This window comes from Lissotriton vulgaris, chromosome 9 (genome assembly GCF_964263255.1).
Source record: "Lissotriton vulgaris chromosome 9, aLisVul1.2, whole genome shotgun sequence".
NCBI classification, from domain to species: domain Eukaryota; kingdom Metazoa; phylum Chordata; class Amphibia; order Caudata; family Salamandridae; genus Lissotriton; species Lissotriton vulgaris.
The window spans coordinates 818,064,440-818,089,484 of record NC_141697.1 but is presented as its reverse complement, the minus strand read 5'-3'; the positions used below and the strand labels follow the sequence as shown (position 1 = coordinate 818,089,484).

At 42.2% G+C, this 25,045-nt stretch overlaps 1 protein-coding gene across 1 annotated transcript in view; it reads left to right on the top strand.

Annotated features, from left to right (window-relative positions):
* ACTN3 (actinin alpha 3) overlaps positions 1-25,045 on the top strand; it is a 209,158-nt gene that overhangs the window by 153,728 nt on the left and 30,385 nt on the right. The window contains exons 9-16 of the mRNA XM_086938553.1: positions 4,330-4,422; positions 5,463-5,693; positions 8,836-8,983; positions 10,764-10,914; positions 13,172-13,280; positions 14,397-14,537; positions 22,432-22,614; positions 24,713-24,847. Coding sequence (XP_086794679.1) covers positions 4,330-4,422; positions 5,463-5,693; positions 8,836-8,983; positions 10,764-10,914; positions 13,172-13,280; positions 14,397-14,537; positions 22,432-22,614; positions 24,713-24,847 — 1,191 coding nt within the window. The remainder of the gene's footprint in view (positions 1-4,329; positions 4,423-5,462; positions 5,694-8,835; positions 8,984-10,763; positions 10,915-13,171; positions 13,281-14,396; positions 14,538-22,431; positions 22,615-24,712; positions 24,848-25,045) is intronic.

The following is a 25,045-nucleotide window of genomic DNA, read 5'->3' as shown; positions in this document are numbered from 1 at the left end:
TTTTTGTATCTCATTTTCATATCATTGTTTATAATGATATCCTATTTTAATTAGTTCATATAGTCTTTTTTAGGTATTTGCAAAAACTAACATAAGACAGTATGTTAAAACAAGTGAATAGGAAACAGATTGTGCCATGCCGTAAAATCCATTTCATCTGCAGTATCATAACACATTAACCAACACAAGTGGAGCATATATATTGACAAAACAAGATAAGGGGAGGAGGGTAAGGCTGTGCAGTACTTGCATCTTGTTAGTGTCATTTGTACATGCACAGTTGAAAATACAGTGAAAAATTGGATGCCTGAGTGAGTGAGTGAGTGAGTGAGTGAGTGAGTGAGTGCAAGTGAGCTGATTGCTTGTTCTCCATGAGTTGCATTATTGTGCTGGTTAGGAACAAACAGTAAAGGCAAAGGATGCAGCACATCTTGATTCTTCAGTCCATAGTGGGAAAGCTGTCTGTCGAGGCGATTTGAATGATAAGGTAGTGAAGTCAAGTGAACCCCACGTTGGTCTGCAGGAAGGGCCCTAGGAAGTAAGTGGCAACAAGGTATTGTCTGCTCATCTAAGAAACGCATGCGACTCTTGCCACGTGTGAAATGATACAATACTAGAGTTCTTCTAATTTGAGAGAATCAGTTTACAAACCAAAGTCAGCATTAACACTAGAAGAAACTTCTCTGCTTCCCATTTTATTTGTGAATCAAGTTGTCCTAGTATTACATAAGAGAATTCATGAGAGGGGGTAATGCGAAAGGTACATTTAATAAACCTAACAATGCTACCCCAGTATATTTGCAGTGTGGAACCATGATAGAGCATATGAGCAAGGCCACCTTTGTGATCTCTGTAATTCCATCAGGTAGGGTCTTGTCGCACATTAAGTTTAAGGAGTTTTTCAGGTGCCAAGAAGGATCTGTGAAAGAGCATACATTTAGTCTGGGACAGCATACCTTATTTGTGAAAGAGGATTTGTAAATATTCTAATCAAATTTTATGTTGCTTTTGCATGGTTCTGTTTCCCATTTTTGTTCATTTCGTGAGTGAAGTTTTGTTGATTTTGGCAAGAGTAGCTTGTATGCTTTGGAAACCACATGGCCAGCTTAACATAAGATAGCAATGAGGTTAGGTACAGATGGTTCTTTATTTAGGTTTAAGTGTTTAGATAACTGAATGAATGATTGAATGAATGTATTTATTGTTTAACTTAATTAAAACCATAACAATATCATAAAACAAATATAATGTCCCTATAAAATTATTAAAAAGATATTTAAAAACATGAACAAGCACATTAATTATATAATTCCAATAGCGCAAAAGCGGTGTCCTTCTCATGATGCCAATTTAAAGTTTGTCTCATAACACAGTAAGAATTTCATTATTTTACAAGTCAGCTGCGGGTCTGTCGTGCCGAGACCTCTAATAATTACACCTCTACACATTCGAATACCTCTGTCATTAAAAGCCTTTTTCAGTATAAGCATACGTTGCATTTTTAAGGTGGGACAGACGCATATTAGATGGATGATGTCTTGCCAGGCTTCACCACATAAACCACAAGATTTGACGCCACTATATTTCCACAACGGTTGTAGCTAGGCTTGGTAAAACCCTAAATCTTGTTGCCATTAACTTGAGTTTCGAGTGGGGCGAGTATGTTGCTCCGAGGTATTCCGCTGGTCGAAATGATGTATAGGATTGGAGAACCATCCAGCCGTGTGATATTTTTGCCCGGGTACCTTTGTCTGCCAATAATGATTGCAGTTTAGCCTCCTTGTTTACAATGCTACGGAAGATTTGGAATGAAGGGTTCTTCGCCCATAGCTCCTTCGTCTTACTGTCATCTAATGCCTTTTTAAAAATTTACCGTAGCTTGAGTTTGGATCCTCCTGGGCTTGCCACAAGGCATCATTTAGCAGATTAGATTGATTCTACCATAATCTATACCATGTTTTGATTGCTGCGTATTGTCTACCAATTTCCTGCTTGATGAGGCCAAATTCAAGTCTGACCTGTGCTGGGGCTGCTGACTGGGGTAATCTGAAGACTTTTTTATAGGCCTTTATTTGTAATGAGTCTAAGATTTTATCATCTTTTCCATTTAACACTATGCTTCCATACGTGGTTGATGGTAGTAGTTTTGCAGCCATCACAGAGATTAGAGGCGTAAATGAGGGGCCATATAGCTTCTTAGCGATAGCACAGAAGGCATAGATATTTCCGTTTCCTTTTTTTTCAAGATATTTTTTCTGAGATTGAAAAGTCAGAGTTTTGTCGATGTATACCCCCCAGGTACTTATAGTTTTTTACTATTCCAAGGCGCTTTTCTCCTAATTTGAAATGATACTGATGCCGTGTGCATTCGTGAACGACATAGTTTTTGTTTTGGTCTCGTTAATCTCCAGTGCGTTGGTATTGGCAAACATCAATAGTTCATTAAGTGCTCTTTGTAGGCCTACTCGGGTCAGGCTAAACAAAACGATGTCGTCTGCATAAGAGAGATGCGTTATGGGCAATATTCCCAGACGCAGCGGCTGTACATTTGCTTGATCCAATCGAGGTGAGACGTCGGCCATAAAGAGATTGAATAAATGGGGGGCTAATACACAGCCTTGTTTTAATCCAATCTCAGTTGGTATTTTTTGGGATAATTTAATACCATTCGCTAGTTTTACACGGACCCAAGTATGCGTGTAGAGTTGTATGATGGGGTGTAATATTGTTTCCGGGAGTGTAGTTTGGTCCATAGTAGCCCACGATTCACTCGATCGAATGCCGATTTAAAGTCTATAAAACACACTTGTAGTGGTCTTCGCTGGCGTTTGCATTTATCGGCTTTCGTTGCAAGAGCTAAAATATTTGTTGTGGCGCCACAACCTTTACGAAATCAAGTTTGTTTTACAGGAATCAGGCCATTTGTATTAGACCATTCCACCAGGTCCTCCTCGATTAGTGTGGCAAAGTATTTCGCTTCCACGTCCATGAGTGCAATTAACCGGTAATTTGCCGGAACTGCCCTGTCACCTCCTTTGTAAATCGGATTAATGATTGACCCCTTCCAGCTTGTGGGAAGGGTATTTGTTATGGTGATTTCATTGTAAAGACCTTGTAGCGATTTTGCCCAGTAGTCTGGATCCGTCCTGAATATGGCCTGAGAGATGCCATTTGGACCTGGAGCACCATCATTGCGGCCCTTTTTTATTATTCTTGCAATATCTTCTAATGAATGGCTTTGACATTCCTGGGTTGTGGTGATGCCATGATCTAACGATCCTGGAGGATTCTTCCCTGTGAGTACTGCGATTAAAGCCTTGCTACTCACAGTAATTGACTTATTCGCGGATGTTATTTGATCTTCAAATATTTTACTTAGATGGAGTGCCCATGCATTCTCTGATACCGAGGAGTTGTTGATCACTTTTTTTGATCTTATCAATTTATTGACTAGTTCCCAGAACAGCCTATTGTTGCTTGTTTGGCACTAAAATGTAATTTCGTCCAGAGGCTTTCTGTTGTACTTTATGATCCTTCCAAATTTGGATTTTATACTGCCTCTTGGCGATCTTTATATCCCGCCATGTATATTTAGGGATTTTCTGTGTATTGTTTTTCCTCACCATCTTTCTCAATTATTTTCTTAACAAGTAGGCTATTCTAGACATATTTGTTTTGGGCTTAAGTCTGCTAGTCTGTGCATAATTGATTTTTGGTGCCTTAAGCAATAGTGTTTTCGCAAAAATAGACCAGCATTCTACTGTGTTTTTGCCTGTTGTATTCTTGGCTTCGACTATTTCTTTTGCTAACGCTGATAGTTCAGGTAGGGTTTCTGCTGACCATCGAATTCTTTTGAGGTTTGTTGTGGTTAACTGACCCAACTCAGCGGGCGCCGCACGGTGTTTTTGGTAACCTATTTCCAATTCAAATACCTGATATGCATTATCACTTCGGGTGGAATATTTGATCTTATATTTCGTCATGCGCACAAGTAAAGGAAGAGTTTTAATTGTATAGTCTGAACCTTAAGTTTTTTAAATGTATAGAAGCTCCTTCCACAACCACCATGTTTCCATCTTGCCACAGTTGTGCAACGTCACCTTTTGGTGGTGTTCTCTTCACATTCATTTAGTGTATTGGCCTGCAAGGCACAGATGTGGTACTGCGATGCCAGAAAGAGACCACCACTGTGCTTCTAGTCAAACGTGCCTGGTCTTCTTGACAACCTTTTCTAAAATGTCATTTACCTACTCAGAGCCAGCATTTAATGGATATTTCTAGCAATATGGCAGTGTAACTAATTGTGCCTCTCTTTCTTTCCTGTTTCAGGCTGAGACCGCTGCAAACAGAATCTGTAAAGTTTTAGCAGTGAACCAAGAGAACGAGAAGCTGATGGAAGAGTATGAGAAGCTGGCAAGCGAGGTAACATTTTTATGTCGGGGTAACCTGCACACTATTCCACCATTCCCCAAACTCAAAGCAGTAGATTATAGGAGCAGTCCAAGGCAGAGAAAAATAACGAAACTCTTTGCCCAGTCATGGACCTAGAACGGTCACAAGTAATAGGCTTTCTAGAATGTTGCTTTATTGATTATGTCGGATGGTGTTTTCTGACAACATTCACCGGATGGCCCCTTTAAATGCGATGTTAAAATGGTATGGGTTACAAAATATTCTCAGAGATTATAAAGATGGGCGACATCAGAGTCTATTTAGAGTACAGACCTGCATAAGTGAGGGCCATATTGCTAGAGAGAAAGTGAGTGAGTTACTGAGAAGAAGACATTTGGCTTAAAAAGTTTATTTCAGCCCCAGTGAAAGGCTGGATCATCTATATTGCATTGCTACATGTGCAAATGATGGAAACGGATGTAGGTAGACAACGTTCTGGGCAAACAAGCCTCTTCAGATGAAAACAAAGCACTTTTAGGGGTACAGCTACAGACCTCTTTCCACAGTAAGCTAGGATTTCCTTAGAACAATGAAGAGCTTGAATGGAGGAAAGTGATGCATTTTATGCACTTTCTCCATTGCGAATGCCTTTTTATCATTCAAAATATTTGCGGGTGTCAGTAAGTGGTTTGATCTATTTTATACTGTCATTGGACCTAAATGAACATATTTCTACAGTAGATCATATGTTGCCTCTCCTACTTCTGCCCTGAAAGCTCTAGCATACGACACAGGGCCTATGATTTTGGGAGCAAAGTTAAGGATACTTCCACTTGTTTTTTAAATCCTAGTCCATTTTGGGACCCTCTTTCATGAAAGGGGAAACTTAAGACCCTACTCTGTCATTTCATTATATGTATGACAGTTGATCACATTCATCCAAGGGCAGTCAAGAGAAATGAAGTCATCACCACATCCACGTACCCGTGTGATGTTAGCACGGTGTTGTGTGGTATACTTCAGATTTAGCTCCCTTTCTACCCTTCATCTCTTCTCTTTACTTCTTCTAGCTTTTGGAATGGATCCGACGCACCATTCCCTGGCTGGAAAACCGCACCCCCGAGCAGACCATGAGTGCCATGCAGAAGAAGCTGGAGGATTTCCGGGACTACCGCCGTGTCCACAAGCCTCCTCGTGTGCAGGAGAAGTGCCAGCTGGAGATCAACTTCAACACCCTGCAGACCAAGCTGCGGCTCAGCAACCGACCCGCTTTCATGCCCTCCGAGGGAAAGATGGTGTCAGTAAGTACTGTACAGAGCCGGTGCTGTTTGGTTGCTTAGTGCTGCTTACAGTGCACCGTTATGAACTATCTATTTAACTGTATCCTGTGCATTACAAGTATACTGTTTTAACCTCACATAGAGGCCAACTTTATCCCATTTTCTGCCATCCTATGACACAAAGATTTGATAGGCTGGCCTTCGATAATACTTATGAGGCACTTGCACTCATATCACAGACATACATTACCTGCACTGTTAATCCAGCTGTAGGAGAGTAGGGTCTGCTATCCTATGGTCACCCCAAATTTTTGCTTTTTGCTTCACTGGTTTATGACTAATCAGACCCACAGCCTGCTGTTCTCTCTCTAAATTAATGCCAATGCACTCTAGGTGCATTACGAATTGGAACTGGTTCACCTTATAGGCCCCTGTAACAGTGTACTCCAGGTACCCAGGGCATAGGTGTATCCAAGGTGTACCAGAGGCTGCAGCATGTATTATGCCACCCCTGGCCTGGCCTCCATATTTGACACTACTGGCTGATCAATCAGCTGGGGTAAGTTGGTGTGATCACCTCTTACTTAGATATAGTATACCTATATCTAACCTAACTGGACACATGTTAACCTATAAGCCACTCCTATGCAAGGCCTCGACAATCCTGGAGGCAGAGTGCTTGGTTTCATGTGAGATGGTGCTCTGGCACAAGCTGAGCCCGTCTGCAGCTGTCGGGAACAACTCCCTTAGCTGCTCTGGGATATTGCCATACCGTATACTCTTAAGTGCATTATAATCCTCGCGGTTATTTGCTAACTTTGGTTTGGCTTTATCAAAACATGTCGAGTAAGGTGTCATACGAATTTGGATACTACCCCCTCGCCAATTCTGGCGACGGGGGTAGCATTCCACCCTTCTAGAGGGACACGACATGTACATAACCTGAACCCCGGTTAAAGTTAAACTCGAGCCTCAGCATCACAAAATGGATGCTGCCACCACAGACACAAGTCTGACCTCCTGCTGCTGGGAGTCCTTCCAGCGAGGGAGGCTTGGACAAAGGGTTTCCTGCCTTGGGAGGTGCGAGCACCACCCTAGACAGGATTTTGTGTATTGGTTAGGACAGGGCTGAATAGAATGAGACATGCCTGGGGCACACAAGGTGTCCCCGTGCATAAGCCGGTCCAAACCGGTGCTGGGGCTTTCCAGCCCCAGTCCTGGCGCGGAGCTGGACAAAGGAAAGGGGGTGTAACCGCCCCCCTTCCTGGTCCCACCCAGAGAAGGGACCTAGCAGGTGATCCGGCCTCCAGATTGAGAATAAGAGTAGGAGCTGTGTCCCAAGACTTCAAATCATCCTGAACTCGACTTGAAACTAAGAAGAAAACTGGACTTCGACATTCTGCTGCACAGAAGACTGAAGAGCATCTCCCTTGTGGCCAAAGAGTGACCACCCTGTGAATACAGGCACCATCCAGCAACTCGTGTCTGCTTTGCCGCCGCCTCCCGCTGGAGCCTGAGCCCAGAGCCCAACAAGACACAGACTCCCAGACATCTCAGAGCCCGATCCACAGTTCCTGAAAAGAAGAGACCCGTGGAGGCATCGAGAGACGTGGGACTGGCCATCTTGAAAGACTCACGAGAAGCTGACTGTGCAGCACCCGAGGCACCCTCGATGCTGTGCTTTGGTGTTTGAGAAGCCCCACCACCGAGAAGCATCTGCACCGAAGATCAGCCCCCCAGCGTCTCCACGATCTGCGTGGGGACCTTTTGCATTTTGCCACTCGACGCGCCATCCCGGTTACTGGCCCGATGGCTAGTGGCCATCTTGGCAACGAAATCCGAAATCCACACCACTGGTCTGGTTGCTCTAGACTGGCCCTCGCTCCTGTAAAAAGGAGCATCCCCTCTGACCTTGCTGGTCCGAGCGAGAAGCTTGCATCGTTTCCTGCATGGCTTGCATTAGCCAAGGCCTGTTTGCTCCGATGAAGAAGCCGACACCGCCATCAGCTAGAGCCTTCATGGGACAGCTCGTGACCGACGCCTGGACATCCTCGATCTCTTCGTGTCTACGTGGCTGCAGAGACAATCTACACCTTTTTGCCTGTTTGCACCCGACATCGCCTGGTTCCATCCTGGTTCCACGGTAGTCACTGGCTAGTGACTTTGAACATCGTCCTCTCTGCTTTCAGGTTGTCACCTCTTCAGATCCACCCTTGGATCCACCGGAACTCTCCTCGACGACCCGCCTGCAGCATCTTCATCTACAGGCTCCATAGACCAGCGCGACGAAACCCAACACACTTTGAGACATATGCACCCGCTTCCTGTGGGTGAGGTAACCCTGGCACTCCGGTGTTCCTGTGTAGCAATACACCTCTAGTGTCTATGTTCCAAGTTGCTAGGTTCTAGGTCATCCGGAAGGTTCCCTTTTCAGTAACCTTGTAACTTTCACGCACCATTGACATTGCATTGGTGCATGCGTGTGCTTTAAGCGCTGCACCCGAGTCCAGCGGGCCTTTCCCGACTTAGTCACTGCTAGTCCCGATCACCTCCAGAGATTCCCCAGGCCCTAGGCCTACTTCCTTTTCGATTGGTGGTTCTTATACCACTATTTTAGTATATGGTTTAGGTGGCCCCTAGGGCTCATCCATATTGTGCAGCTTTTGTATATTTAAACTGTGTTTTGTTTTAACGCATTTGCTTCGGTGCTCATAAAGAGTATAGGGGATACTTGTAGTAAATAAATATATATATATTTTCAATATATATCTGTGTGGTGTCCTTTCATTTGGTATTCAAGGGGATTGTGTATGGTAAAACAGCTTGCTTCACATGCCTTTACAGAGTTTGGCCTAAGACTGCTTTATCCACGCTACTAGGATAGCTGGTCTATAAGGTTGACTTACAACCAATCATCATAAGGGTTGCTTGGCATGGTACAAGGTGATCACTAGAACTAGTGAGCATCATATACCAGGCCAACTTCTCACACCAGCCACGAGGCATCTGCACTTGAGTCCTTATATCAGTCACCTCTCTTGTACAAATGACTTCCAAATAATGCTTCAGACTTTTAATTTATTAGCCCCAGAAATCACCTCCGCCAAATCCACCAATGCTACCAATGATCAGAAAGGTAATGAACTTGTACGCATTCCCACAGGATATTGCCAATGCCTGGAAAGGTCTGGAACAGGTGGAGAAGGGCTATGAGGAGTGGCTGTTGACTGAGATCCGACGACTTGAAAGACTGGACCATCTGGCCGAGAAGTTTAAGCAGAAGGCTTCCCTACATGAGTCCTGGACTAGAGGTACATAAGGAGAACTACAGGGCACATCAGCATAAATAAAATGCAATTGTCACGCTAATTCTGGGCACATTTATGTATTGTTCCTAGTGGATAGATGCTACTATGTGCTCAGTAAAAACATTTGTCATGCTGTTTGTTGTAGACAGAGCACTGAACTGCAGGTTCAGATGAAAATTCAAAACACACTGCATGATTTTACTCTGTAATTGTTTTGATTTTTCCTTACTGAATATACCCATTTCAATATTGCTGTTCACATGTGAGAACATACCGAAGTTAGATCTTCATTTTAAGAGGGGGGTAATTCCTTATTCGTCCTGTAACAGGAAATACTGGCCAAATTCGGAAGTAAAAGAGAATACCATGGTTTTCCACCAAGATATTTCACCAGCTTAATGTTGATGAAATTCTAAATGTCAAATTCACTCTGTAATGGGGAATTAACACAAATTGGGTACGGTAACACCACTTCCAACTATATTTTCCCATTTCTATTGGTCTGCTCAGGCGCCTCTTGGAATACATTGGAATTCTTGCATCTCAGAATTAAATATACTACCAGGAATTTTGAAATTGTGGGGTATTCAGTTATTTCCCTAGACAGAATACCACATCAGTATTGTCAGAGCCCTTAGAATGCAAATGCCACGTCTGCAGGGCACACCTTTAATAGCAGGTTAGGTATTGAAATCAATTCTTTGTATGTGTATATTAAAATATTTAGGGAAGGAGGTAGTTCTCAAAACTGTGTCTAGATCCCACACATATAAATTGAGATTTATTTTAGTATTTATGAATTTAATGAAGATACCATGGTGAAGAACTAGAATTACAAGCAAATGGCTTTTTCCATAACTACAGAATGGTAGCATCGTACTGGTTAATTGGGACGCTATGGTGAAGCTACAGTAGAACTGTGGGGAAAGAACTGACAGGCTGCTGCTGCTTTTGAAATTACACTTCGTACTCAGAGGTTCAGACTTTATTCACGCATAGCTGAGGTCGATAGTGTGAACAAATAGAAAATGTGTTCTCATTTTAGCTTCTGGACCACCTTCCATAACCTCTGTAAGAAAATCATGAGAGAAAACAATTTTTTCTCACAAGTGGTTCATAAAATCCCATCAGAGGGTTCTCATTTTTACCAGTATAAAATCAGCTTTGGACGCACCAGAATTCCTACAGCTAATTCAACACCACCAACAACTGATGTTAATTTTTTCTAAAATCACCTGATAATCACCCTTTATGTGTGCTTTTGTGACCTTCAAATTCTGGCATTCACTACAACTGCATTTCAATGAGAACAATCTCCCAAGTCCTGTAATGGCTGCCACAAAATGCTGTCCGTGTTATAGCCAGCCAATCAAGGGAGGGGGGGTGGTGGTGCCTTTGTTACCCCTTAAATGTACCCTTGGGGGGGTCAAGGAGTATTAGGCAGGTGTCACCCTTGATGACAAGTAGTAATTCAAGAGCTCTAAATAATTCAGAATCCATCCCTTGCTTGGAAAATAACCTGCATGATGTAATTCCCTTCCTTTCCTCCCCACTTTGGCAACACATTCATCTGGTCGGGCCTTTCTATGTAATCAATTTTGGCAACCCTTAATTTGATTAGCTATTCTGTTGTATTGTTTCCAGGACTGCAGTACCTGCTTGATTTTTGATGTCTAAGATCAAAGTGTTTTAAATTTGGCCTCCTTGCAGCAATGTGTATGGATGAAGTAACTTCTGTCTGTTTCCAATTCAATGCAATGTTATACATATCCATCCCTTACAGGTAAGGAAGAGATGCTGACTCTGAGGGACTATGAGTCCGCCTCACTGATGGAGATCCGTGCTCTGTTGCGCAAGCATGAAGCATTCGAGAGCGACTTGGCTGCCCACCAGGACCGCGTGGAACAGATTGCTGCAATTGCCCAGGAACTCAAGTAAGAACTAGAACCATCAGCCCCACAAAAGCTAATGTCCCATTTCATCTCCCTGAGCTACTTTATCTTGTAACTGTCTATGATAGTAGGTTTTATTAGTGGCCGGATGTTTAAGTGAAAATCACTAGTGATTGCCCACATTCTGCATTAATTCAAAAAGAGCTGCAGCTCTTAAAATAATAATTATCTATGTACTCGAGTTTTTACATACTCATCCCATCTCTCATTTGAATTTGTTCAGTTAGTCAAGGAAATGAAATGGTAAAGGAGCAAAAAGTAAAGCCAAATGATGATTTTTGACTGCCTTTTTATTGGAGTTGATCATATATTATCCAGACCCCAACCAATTCACATATGTTGATGTCTTTCTTCTGCTTAGTATTTTCTTACTCTAGATCCCAACAGTTATCATTCCAAGTCATTGAAATTGTCAGTCTAACAGTTTAATAGCAGTCCAGTGTTGAAGGTTATCAGTCTTTTATATTTATATGTATTTAATGATTTGATGCCCTTATAAGTGTTGTACATAGTTGCATAAAATGGTTCATTGGATAAGTAGCAGTTGAGGTGGCTTATATGTATCTTGGTGTTTAGTGAGTGAGAGACGAACACACATCATACTGTCCTAGACTCTTGTACACGTCAAGCAAAGAGTAAAGCTTGCATACATAGCAGTTTTAGGATTAATGAAAGAGATTGGTCGAGCTGCCATGGCCTTATTTTGTCCATGTTGAGTAAGTGGCACTCAGTGGGGACGGGGATGGTTCTGAGTTGATATGTGAGTGAAGACATTCCAGAGAAAAGGACCAAGCAGATAAAAACTTCTGAACGTTGAGGGGTTGCATGTCAGATGGGACCTGCAAAGAGGTAAAGATTGGTTAAACAAAAGGAACATTATCTGATGTGTCCTGTCACCAATTGAGAGAGGTATGTCGGGAAAAACTAGAATAGGTTTCTTGTCCATTGACATTTTTGATAGTCAACTGTTTAGTTGGTTATTGGTGAAGTAAAGTATGTGAATTCCTGTGCAAAGTTAGCAAAATGAACTCTTGAATCATTTGAACGTCTTGGACGTAAAGCAGAATATGATATCAACATAAGAGGTGGACCAATCCTTAGGATACATCCACTGAGAGTGGTGTGGCCAGTAAGCTCAAGGATGTGTCAGATACCTCCAAAAGGCCGGTTCTGGAAATAGGATGAGAGCCATTCTGCTGCCTAGATTAGCAGTGCTTAATTGAATCAAGGGGTCAGCGAGAAAGATCATGTAAGAGAGGCTGTAATCGTGGGCATAAATGAGGAAGTTTGAGTTCTAAACAAGAGCTATTTCAGTTGAGTGCAATTTGTGAAAACCATATTTTAGTGGGTTAAGTGAGGAGGAACAGTTAGTCGGATGAACTACACAGTAATAACTTAAAAGTTAATAAAGGAAGTTAGTGGATGCCAACTCTTTTGTAGGCGGAGACTACAAAGAGCACTAAATGTATTTATTTGCTTTTATCTGCCCTCAAAAGGTAGCTTCAAGATGCTTCAACATGAGACAAAAGAGATAAGTGTCTAGTGAGAAAGAAAAAGTTGTTCACAAATTAGCTGTGATATGTATTGGAATCTCCAAGAGTTCCATACTCCTTCTAATCTTACCCATCAACACAGTGGTGATCCCTTCTACCCTACAGCTGAGAATGGTAAGTGCAGGACACCTTCAGTCAAACCTTCACATACACCGGTCCCCAGGTTTTAGAATAATGATGGTACCGTAGAGAGTGCAAATCAAAACACCAACAAGCTAATCCCAGCATCTTTGTAATCAAGAATAAATAGCAAGTCTCCCAGAGGGCTTTTACAGGCACCCGATTTAACACAAACTAGGTAACTGTTTTTATCCAGGGAGACTGACTCCGGAATCTGGGGATCAAGGTTCGATCCCCGGCACCGGCGGCAGATTAGCCCAGCACCATGTGACTCTGGGCAATAGCTTGCTTAATCTTCCCGACGGCCCCCAGCGCCTAGAGACCCTTGCGGGTGATTGTGCGCTTTACAAATGTGGATTATTATTATTATTATTATTATTATGTGTCTTTCAGTGAAAACAAAAGCATGGTACTTTTTGCAAGGACCCCAATAAAAGCAAAATCTAGGTCACCTTTTAATTGACTTCCGCTGACAGTAAATTGGTGTTGCTCTTTTCAAATTCCAAAGTTCTTTGTTGAGATGGCAGTCGTGTTTTTTTATGACAGTCTATTGCTTTCTCTTAAAGTGAGCTTGATTACTATGATGCCGCCACTGTGAATTCCCGATGCCAGGCCATCTGTGACCAGTGGGACAGCCTGGGTACCCTGACCCAGAAAAGGAGGGACTCCCTAGAGGTAAGGGGCAGTTCTGATTTGACAGTAGTAGAAACAAGCAGGGTGATTGTTTGTAAGATGTATTTCATGCTATCGCAAACTTCGAAATTATTTCTTTGTCATTATTTATTTACACTGTGGCCCCAATTATGTGGGGGTTAGATTGTGGTGGGGTATGTACTGTACCGTGTAAGAAGTGGTACAATAGAATTAGGTATTTACTGAGGCCAGCAAATATCTCTTATTCTAAGATTTGCTTTGAAAACATAACTTAACATGGAGAGGTTGAAGCTTACTGCATCAAATTCAGCTTGTATTATTATTTTTATGGGGAAAATTACAGGGAATGCGGTAATCACTGTGAAAATCAGACTTAGGATATGTGGTACTGCATGTATCAGAGTTTGTAATCCGAGCCTTAATCTGCAACTTTGGTGATGCTTTGTCTCATATTGAAATTGCTGTTGTGCGTTTTGACGATGCCCTTAATGTATTCCAAGAGGTAATGATAATCTCTAAAATTTCAATAGAGAAAATTGTAGTAAGGAGAGTAAAAAAGATAGGTCTACATTTCAAGAAGCACTACACATATTTATTAATAAGCCTCAAATCAAAACTCAGTGACTGTGGTCTAGTCTTTTTACGCTGTGAGTGAAAATCAGCAGCAACATACGGTGCCAAAACGTGGGGTTTTAATGAGTCTACAAAACGAATAAGTGCACTACTGTATTCTACGGATTCAATGTTAAGCCCTTGACTGCCCAGATGGTTGCACACTACTGTGTAAGATACTGTCACAAATGTTTGTGCGAGATTTGTACAAACATTGGAAGGGCTGTTGTGCCCATTATGTGGGCATATGTCCCAAGTGCATATTGGAAGCAGAATTGTATTACCCATATGTATTAATAGGTTAGTCAAGGGGTTAAACCAAGGAAAATTACGTAACAATTAGTGCATCAGAAGACTTCCAAACAAGGACGCATGTTGTCATGCTAATGGCCATTGCATACATAGCCAAAAGACCTGCGATTGAGAGATTCTTCTTCTTTAAATGTAATCCAGATGCAGCGAACAATGTCCTGTTCTAGACAGTGTAGAATGCCTTCAGTAATTTTTCTGTTCTTTCCTCCCCAGCGAGTGGAGAAGCTTCTGGAGACCATCGATCAGCTTTACCTGGAATTTGCCAAAAGAGCAGCTCCTTTCAACAACTGGATGGATGGAGCCATTGAGGATCTGCAAGACATGTTCATTGTTCACAGCATTGAGGAAATTCAGGTACCAGTGATTCCTAGGGTGGATAGATCTAAGCATCCAGGATGAGTCAGGTTCCCAGGGCAATGGCATATAAGGCGAGGCAGGGTCAGCTACCCGGTAGCAAAGTAAAAATGAAATGGGTGTTGTTCCTACAATCTATTCCAGAAGGTGTATATACATTGACTCCAGATATGTTTAGGGAAAGATTGGGGGCACGAAGGGTATGGACTAGTGAGGGATTCATGGTTCCAGGAGGGCAGGTATTCTGGAGGATGTATTTTTTCATGTTTATTGTTGAGCAAGCCAGGTGTATTGAACATGTACTAACCCTATTTTGAGAGTCTGTATCTTATTACCAACTCACAAAATAGGGTTTGTTATTCAGTATTAGGCAGGGGCTTTTTCTAGGGCGTCCCTTCCTATTAGCGAGTCGCTAGATCATATATGAACCGCAATGCGATTGCAAAACATTCATATTTTACTGACTCCATGAAGAAGGTGGTAACCCATTCACAAATGGGAAGGGGTCCTTAGGGTCCCCTTCCCATTTGTGTATGTGGGCACCAATATTTTTTAAGAGCAAACAGTTGTCCCACGGACCACTGCATACTCTAAAGAAATGAAAAAGGAATTTTTAATTTTTCTCTTTTAAATGCATATCGTTTTTCTTTAAGGAAAAAGGTCTGCAGTAAAAAGAAAATGGCTTTATTTAAAAAGCAATTACAGACATTGTGGTCTGCTGACCCCAGCAGGCCACCATCCCTGTGATTAAAGGCTATTCCCAATGTGTTACAAATTGCAACCTACTTCATGAATAATAATGAGTAGGTCATTTTTGACCCCATTGGGAATCACTAAATGTGTTTGGGACACATAAGTAGTTCGCATTTTGTGAGTCCTTAATTGCAAGTTGTAAAAAATCGCAATTGGGCACTCGCAAATGAAATGTTCGTACACCTAGACCCACAGCTTGCAATCATTTAGCATAGGAGCCTAGATTATGAATTGATTTAATATAGACAGTTACATCTTCCTCCTTAAAGTAGGCTTGAGACATTCTGCTAGATTTTTATAATGCTCAAATAGAGCTTCTTATCTAGTATCTGAAGTCCTTCGGCCACAAGACTCCACTTTCTGTATTGGGCAAAGTGGGGTCTGCAATTCTGATCCATGATGGTCCTTGTGGCAGCTTATCAACGTATTTCCTCGCCATTCCATTGATTAAGTATTTTTATAGGGTCTTGTGAGCATTGTGTTTCTGTGGTCAGAAATCCTGTTGCCACTTGGACGCTGAATATTGTTTTGCAAATGATGCTTGATTTTTAATCAAAGCCCATATATAAAGCAAGTTTGGAACTTTTTTACTGGAAAATTGGCTTTTTAGCTACTAACACTTCTAGACTTAGGGTTATTGAACAGGCATGGCTGGTATAGGTGATAGCAGGTGGGGCGGGGCAGGGGAAGCCTGCATTCGGCGGGATAGGGCAATTAAATTAATAAAACTACTTCTCTTGTGCTCGCTGCATCGCCGAGTCTGCGATGCAGGAAGCACAAGGTAAGTGCTTTCATTTATTTAATTTCCCTTTCCTGTCGTCTTTTGATTTCCCCCTGCCCTCCTTGCCCTGCCTCACCACTCTTACCTCTACCAGCAGCACCTTTTATTGAGATCTGTCTCTTTTACTCAAACCCACCTGATACCGTTTTTAAGACTCCACACAAACATTCTCTATAAAGGTATTTAGGATTTCCTTGTAAATCTCAGTACATCACCACCATACATCACCACCAACCATTTTTCCCAAAATCTGTTGTCTAAGGGAGAAATATCTCTTCACAATCTAGATGTAAAAAGGGGTCTGTTGTATTCTTAGGCAGTATAGGGGAGATTGGAAAGACTATACAATTTGTTGTCAAGGATGTTCCCATCTGTAGAAGGATGACTACTTCCAAGCAGTCTATAGTCAGCCAAGTTGTATCCTGTAAATAACTTGATACCAAAATGCAAACAAAATGTCTTCAGGGAGGCATAGGGCTCATTCAGATAGTGCAAGCATGGCTACGCAGTCCTCAGAAAGACCTTTTAATCTGCTTCATAGTTGCATGGAGATCAGTCAACAAAGACACTACTGTCTACACTCTGAAATCAGAACAAATAGTGGGCAAAGCTTCTCTGAGAAACCCATTTTGTATTTATGGCATGCCTGCACTGTGGTTTTTGATTAGGGGCAATGGGAATAAACGTCTTCATTTGTTTAGGGTTCAAGCATATCAATAAAGATCCCATATTGGAGAAGAAAAAGATGCTTCTAATCATAGTCCTCATTTTGGAAATCTTGACCTCATCAGTAAACATGGGTGGACAGCCTTTTTTAATGATCCTAATGCTGTAATAAAGTGTCAAAATTAACTTCCAATTGATTACAAAATGTTTGCCATTTTGGATAATAGGGTTAGCCTGGAGCTTTAAAACAGTGCAAATTATGTTTCTGGAAGGCTGTACTGCCTAGCTCACAGTTTCAGTCATTTTCTCAATTTCTAAAGAATTATTAGAAAAGTATGAAGGCCTCTTTCTCTGTTAGTTATATAGCTCAATAGATTATCATAACATGAAGAGAATACCTGTTAGATGAGCATATATATTAAATATAAAGATTGTTTCCTGTAAGGTGTTTCAAGATCATACACACAGTCACAGCTAGTTAAGATTATAAGTAAAAACATTTCCTTTTTGGAGTTTCAGTTACAGATTTGATGGTAACGTGGGTCTGTTTTAACTCTAGGAGATGCTTCGCAGCACAGGTTATCTTACATTGTGAAGCAGCAAATGCATTTTCGTTGTGAAATTGTAGATTGGTGGAATTATCAATGATTGGCGAAAGGCCAAGGAATGACTGCATGGAGTGAAAGTGAGAGTTAAATATTGATTGCAGAATGCTGTTGAACATATCTAAGATGTGGGATTAATGTATGAGTCACGATCATTGTGAGCTTGGATTGAGTTGAGTTAGTTAGTTACAGACTTTCTTTGGGCGATGGGAGATTCAGCAGCAATTTCAGTGAGGAGTTGTTTATGGTCATGTGAATCAAAGCATGGCCAATGTACGATCTGTAGCGAAGAAGGAACGATACACACTATCTAAAATCAGAATGAGATCAAGAGGGATCCATTTGTGTGAGTGGATACAAACAAAGTTTTTAAGGACTTGGCGCAAGAGGAGCTGAACAGAATGCATGTGCTGCCAGTAGTTATTAAGTTTAACATTTAAGTAACTGAATATGATTACGGTATGTTAGAGCAATAGAGAGTCCAGGAAGATATCAGGATAAACAAAGAATGTTTCAGTATATTATCAGGCTGGTAACTTACCACAATTGGGGCCTTGAAAGGAAGGGGAAATATTCAAAGGAGAGTCAGCCTGGGTTACTGTGGTATGATTTGTTGAAGAGGAGTATGGCCCTGCCTATCTGAGTGGTGGCATGGTCAGTGTGTAAGACGTTAATGGTGGAATGGAGTGTGGAAGTCAAAGACTTCAGTAACCAATGTGGTCTTTTAACATATTTATGTGGAATTCATAGGTAGAGTTAGATGTAGATAGTGTGACGTTGGTTGTCCTTTGAGTATGCTGTGTTGCACCATGGATTGGATATCAGATTAGTGGGCTGGTGTCAAGATATGGATAGTAGAATAATGTGAGTGGCCACTGAGTGTAGTAGATCTTGTCAGGTGTAGAGGAAAGAAAGAGGCTGTAAGTAGGGATGCAGGATAATTTTCACATAAAATTGAGGTCTGATGTCAAGACAAGGGTCAAGTCAACTGAAAACCAGTTGTGAGATTTTCAAGGAGAAAGGTGCCAAATAGTCAGAAGGACGTAGTTCTCTGGGTGCAGGAGATATAGTTACCATTTGAGGGGCATCAATTACTCCAAAATTGTCACTCAAAGAATGCCGGGCATAGATAATATTAGCCTTAGTGACTCAAAGAGAGTAAATGTAGGAGAATAGGAGATTCGTGTACTGAAAATGCAGCTGCTGGGGATAAAGAACATAAGACACATCCAAGTCTCAGGGATATGCATTTTATTGCAAAGGATATAGTAACATTTAGGGGGCGCTAGGTGGCACGCGACGAAGATGGCCGCGCACCAGTGAGGCTCCTGCCGAAACGGCAGTTTAACATTCATTTCGCCCATCCTGCAATGATTATTAGAGCATAAAAGTCCATGTTCGCGCAGCGGAGACCTTGCGGATAACCACCGTGAAAAAAAATCACGGGAGGAGCAGACTGACGCACTGCGGTGCTTTGAGATATCCCGCGCCTTGCACTGAGCCAGGAACCGGGAGCTCGGAAACGGGAGGTAGAGCCAGGAAAGTCTGGGGCTCAGCAGAATACCGAAAACCCAGACAACAGTGGCGCGGGGCACACCGGGGCTGAACCGCTGAGGCTGCACCTCTCGCAACAACGCACTGCATTTTGCACTTATGATAGGAGAGAGGGAGAGATAAAAATACCGCTCCGCTGCTGCAAACAACGCTGGACGGCTGCAACGAAGGGACAATGCACTGGATCTTCCAAGATACCCCAGATGGATTAATGTGAGTCCCCGTGCATAGCGGACACTGGTGGGGGAGCGGATTGAGTAACGACGCACCATAACACTGGGAGCTTAATATTCACAGACATTGAGTTGACACGCAAAGTTGATTGCCTAATGGGAGTACTGTGAAGTGCAATACAGTGATCGAGAGGAGGTGCCGCCGTCTTCAGAAGCAGACGCGACGGGAGATGCACAAGGAACCCTCAGAGGACACAGCTAGTTGGCTCTATCATATAGCACCCAGCCCTATGTTATTAAATCCGGACAAATCCCCATTTACTGCGACTCATACCGTCCCCTCTCATTATTGAATTGTGACACTAAGATCCTTGCAAAAGTTTTGGCTACCCACCTTAGCCTTCTGATGGAAAGACTTGTGCTGCCAGACCAAGCCAGGTTTATCCCAAATCGTGCAACGTCACACAATCTCAGAACACTTTTAGCGGTCATACAGGATATAGACCCCGACAGTTCGGCTGTAGCAGTATTCCTTGACGCCACTAAGGTGTTCGATTCGGTAGAGTGGGATTATCTGATGGGAACTCTGAGTCACATGGGAATGCCCCTTCCTTTCTTAAAGTGGGTACAACTGCTGTATAAGCAGCCAGAAGCCGCTGTATTATTGAATGGAACCAGATCCACCACCGTTAATATTTCCAGGGGCACACGGCAAGGATGCCTGCTTTCCCCAATTTTATTTGCTCTGTCTATTGAACATCTTGCAGCCAAAATAAGGCAGCACCATAAAGATAGGGTGTTGGCCTACCCGTCTCGACAGCTGATCATATCACTATATGCAGACGATATGACTCTATATACAAAAAAAACCAAGAAAACCTAAACCCAGTGCTGAGAGAGATAACTAAATTTGGTGCCATTTCAGGAATACAGATAAATTGGGCAAAGTCCGCTATATTCCCGCTAACAGATAAGACTACACCGCACCAGCTGGACTACCCACTGGTTTGGAAGAATGATAAACTCAAATACCTGGGTATAATTATAACTCAAGACAACGATGTGCTAATGCGAACAAATTATGGAACCGCAGTTGAAAAGGCAACGGACCGTATATCAATATGGTTGCGCCTACCGCTCTCGATTGCAGAGAGGATATCCCTCATTAAGATGGTACTCCTCCCGAAATTCCTATGTCTGTTTAATAAAACACCGTATCACGCTGGGAAATTCTTTTTTAAAATGCTTAATGGGCAGCTTACGCGCCTAATATGGGGAGGAAAACAGGCAAGGCTTAACCTGGAGACTTTGAGGCTGCTGTATCACCAAGGAGGGTATGAAGTCCCTAATTTTGAGAATTGAAATCATGGCTCCAACTCTACCTGCGGGGTACATGTTCATTGCAGTAAAGAAGCGAGAACGAGATCCGTCCACAGTTGACTGCACTATCACAGCGTGGCGAAGAATTGCTAACAGATTGGAAGCCACCATGATGTACTCCCCTAGAATGTCATTATCGCGCCACCCTTTGTTGCAGATTACATATGAGGGAATATGTTGTAAAATGCTTGTAGGCCTACACTATGGCACCTGGGGTGACCTATATGTGGAGGGACAGTTCCGTTCCAGGGAACAATTTTTTAATTCACACACACCTTCCACTATGGACCTGTCCCTGTACATAAGACTTAGGCAAAGCGTTAAAGCTGCGACCCAGGCATTTCCAGCAGAGCCGAACATATTACCACCTCTACATGCATTATTACAAACTGACGCTCCTAAACATGTCATGTCCCTGTGTACAAACACCTATAGACCGCACCACCTTCTCGGGGTCCGCGTGCTTGGAAAGAGTGGGATATAGATTTAGAGTCCCCGCTCACGGATGAACAGTGGGAATTCAGTTGCACGCAGACGAAGGCAGTCACAGCTAGCAGTAGACTATGACTTATTCACTTCAAATTTCTGCATAGAATATCCCATACCACTGTTAAATTGCATAAAAGTGGGCTGAGAGAGGATGACAGATGTGAGAGATGCGGGAGGGAAGGAGCGTACTTTCTTCATTTAGCTTGGCTGTGCCCTCAGATACAGACATACTGGACACAGGTTTACAAAGGCTTGGCAGATATGATAGAAATGCGGGTACAGCAGACTCCACTGGTTGCTCTCCTGGGCATAACCCACAATACAAACACGGTGCATAAAAAATGTCTTGCAGTGAGCCTATTTCTTGCAAAACGCGGCATAGCCTGTAGGTTGGGGAGAGGGCGTGCTCCTAAGTTTAAAGACTGGATACATGATTTAACCGCTTGGCAAGAGCACTTGAATTCTTATGCGGAGCTATTACCCCTGAAGTCACGCCCTAAAGATATCTGGGGGCCTCTGAAGGCATACCTGTTAGCGCAGGATCCGGGCGCGGACGAACTCCGGGAAGAGGTAGCTGCGGCCGAGGTAGAAAAAGAGTAACACTCAGGTGCCATGGGTAGTAGTCGATGCCTGAAAAGTCGGTTGTTGGGACGGGGAGAATGAAAGAAGTCAGTGGGCTGGGGATACATAGAGCTATCTAATAACACGTGTTTGTGATGATAAACCTGTACATGTAAGAGTGGTAGACTGACTTTTCTAACAACGGACATTCAAGATCATGATTTATGGAAATATGTGCTGATGTACCCTGTAATACACTGTCAAACTGCCAATCATAGGACGGGGAAGGCATTGGTTTCGGAAGTTGAGCGGAGGGGATCTTAATGTTTCTCAGAATCCTATTGCTCTACGATTCAACTATGTGGTTACTTAAAAGATATGTAAGACTGTTGAGATATCCTACAATGCTGTAACGTAAATATATATAATAAAGGTTTTCAAAACCTTAAAAAAAGAAAAGGATTTAGTAACATTTGGATATCTTGGGCCCCTAACACCTAGCTTGAGAAATACATGTGCTACATCTAAGAAGGAAAAGGCAGGTTACATGTAATCCAAACTGCAGATATGAAATAGGAATAGTCATGTTCCAATAATCAGAACTGGAAAAGTGGAGGGGGTTTGGTGAGGGAGATTGCAGCAAAGATTCTGGAACCTAGAAACTTGGGCTGGTTTGGAAAGGAGAGTCAAACTGTAAAGGTTTATATAGATGAACTGAAAGCCACCATGCAATGGGTGTGTTAGGTACCTGGTCTCTAGGCAATGCTTGGAAATCTTTGTGCAATGGTCTAATCTGTCAGACCAAAGAGATCCTAAGTCAGGAAGCTGTGGGTCATGAGAAATCTGTTTATCTATTCACTTTGTTAGTAGGCAAACCTTAAGGATTTATTTTTCCATGTGATATGTCAATTTCTTCCCTTTTTATCTCATAGAGTCTGATCACCGCTCATGAGCAGTTCAAGGCTACCCTTCCCGAGGCCGACAAGGAGAAGATGGCCATCCTTGGAATCCAAGCTGAGATTCAGAAAATTGCCCAGACTTATGGAATCAAACTTTCTGGCATTAACCCCTACACCAACCTCACTCACCTGGACATCTCCAACAAGTGGGAATCTGTAAGTGAATCAGTCAAATTGAGAAAGCTGCATGCAGCAAACTCCTCCTGATACATTGTACTCTTATCTGCTTAGATGTCAGTGTGCAACCTTCATCCATGATTAGTTTCAAAGTTACCTCCTATTGCATGATAAAATATCCAGAATCTATGTTGAGCAAAACATAGGATGTGCTCAGTAACATATGAAAAAAAAGAAATCCAATCTTAAGGCATTTTTTTCATAGCTGTATTACTGAGGTCCTTAAACAGAATTGCACTTTTTAATACACTAGGACTTTAAAACCTGCTGCTCTAGCTTAAAATATAGATATCAATATTATCTATATTGAAGTAGTTCCCCCCCCCCCAACTGACCAGTGATGCGGCAGCACCTATATCTCGATCGACCCTTCTTCACCAATATGAGAGCTTGAAAGTTAGAATCTGCATTAATTGTGGCACATTCATGACCTTTCTGGACTTCACCTACATACCCTGGCAGCTACTCAGCTGCACATACAATTAGTTTGTAGGTGATTCCTACAAGTAGAGAATTCTTCCTTCCAGAGCACCTACCATCTCCAACTACACCTGAAGTCAGACCACCTTAAGTTCAGGAGGGACTGAAGTCTGCCTGGCTTCAAGTAGCATACAGTTTATAGGTACTGAACTGTACATTAAAGCAATATGACGATCCATCTAGCCCGTCCAGTGCACCTGTCTCTCATTTTATCTGACCCTCGACCCCTACCCCTTTCCTCTAAACCCAATGAATGTATGCAACCGAGTGGTGATGTTTGCTCTGTACAAAAACTCAAGTTTGTTGAGTTCTCGTAGGGGTGGTAGGTGTGATTAACAGGAAACCTGAAGCAATCTTTGCCACCATTGAATATCCGTCCCAAAGAGTTGCTCATAGTCCGATAGCCCTTTATATTCCACATAGTTATCTTCATATATTGCATTATGGTGATCTTTTCGTGTCTGCAGCTTTCAATCAACTTAATCTACAGCTTTTGTAACCAGGGTTGAAGGTGGTGTTATTTGTGTCAACAAGATGCTCTCTGCTTATACTAATTTTTTTCAATCCTGCCTGAGGTTTGAACTTGCAACTTGGCTGCAAACGCCTATGTAGAAGTATTTTAATATCTCCCGGATACCGCAATGGAGACATTTCTCAACATGGTTCTGAATGCTGTGGTACATGTGCCCACTTATGTCTCCCTGACTGGCTAGCACCACACCCACTATCTTTTAGATATAAACTTTATTTTCCATTAAATGGATTGCCTTTTCCAGACAATCCCAAGGCTTACATCTTGAGAGCAAAATTGTATAAAGAAATGATTGATAAACTACTCATGGGAATGAGGGAGAGTGAAGTGATGTTTTACTAAAGTCATTGGGGCACTTGAAAAGAAGTCATGTAAGCTTTGACTCAAGTGCCAATCTCTTGTACGTTTTTAGACATCCTTTAATGAAAATACGAGCCATGAAACCTGTTGAATAAAACTTGTTGATAGCGCACAGGAATACACACTTACTGAAGCTATATAAATTAACAACATACCTATTTTGAAAATATAACTACTCGAATAGATTAAATTACACATGTTACAAAGCAGCCCACAGATAATGCTGCAACCCCAGTTTACATCTAAATGATTCGCCAGTTAGATATGAGGAGGTAGAGAAATTATCAGAAGTGATTGACCCAAGTGGCACAGAAGTCAGCCAGCATGGACATTTAGAAAGGGTGCAAGGTGTTACTCTGTATTTTCAAGAGGAGGACCACGATGTTTGCACAACAGGTTGTATTATAGTGATATATCGGATACATTTTAAAAGCATGCAACAGCACTGCCAAGCTGAGGCTTCTCAATAAAAGTGCAGGCAAATATGTGGCAGCAAGTTAGTTATAGGGGGTATTTGTTATCCGTATCTCTTTCAGGAAAGAAAAGACAGTGATGATGTAGCTGATTATCCTAGATTTTGGTTCTCCTGTGACCTGATGTTTAAGTTTCCTTTAAAAAATTAATTATGAGTCATTGTGCTTTTGTGTTGAAAGACAGAGGTGCTTACCTAACAAAAACACATGTTGAATTCCCTATTTCCTTCAGGTGAAGCAGTTGGTTCCACACAGAGACCAAACCCTGCAGGAAGAACTTGCCCGCCAGCAGGCTAACGAGCGTCTCCGTCGCCAGTTTGCTGCCCAAGCAAATGTCATTGGACCATGGATCCAGACAAAGATGGAGGTGGGTGGTAGCCTATTGTTTGTGTATCTTCAACTGCATTTATTTTTATTTCATCTGCTTTGTTTTAGTCTTCCTTTCCTAAGGTTCATGAAGTTTTTGAGTTTAACTTTATTGCTTGTTCTTAGGTGATTTTGTTACATTTAACACATCTCGAATATCATATTTAATAAATATCAGTTGAATTAGATCATTCTCAAA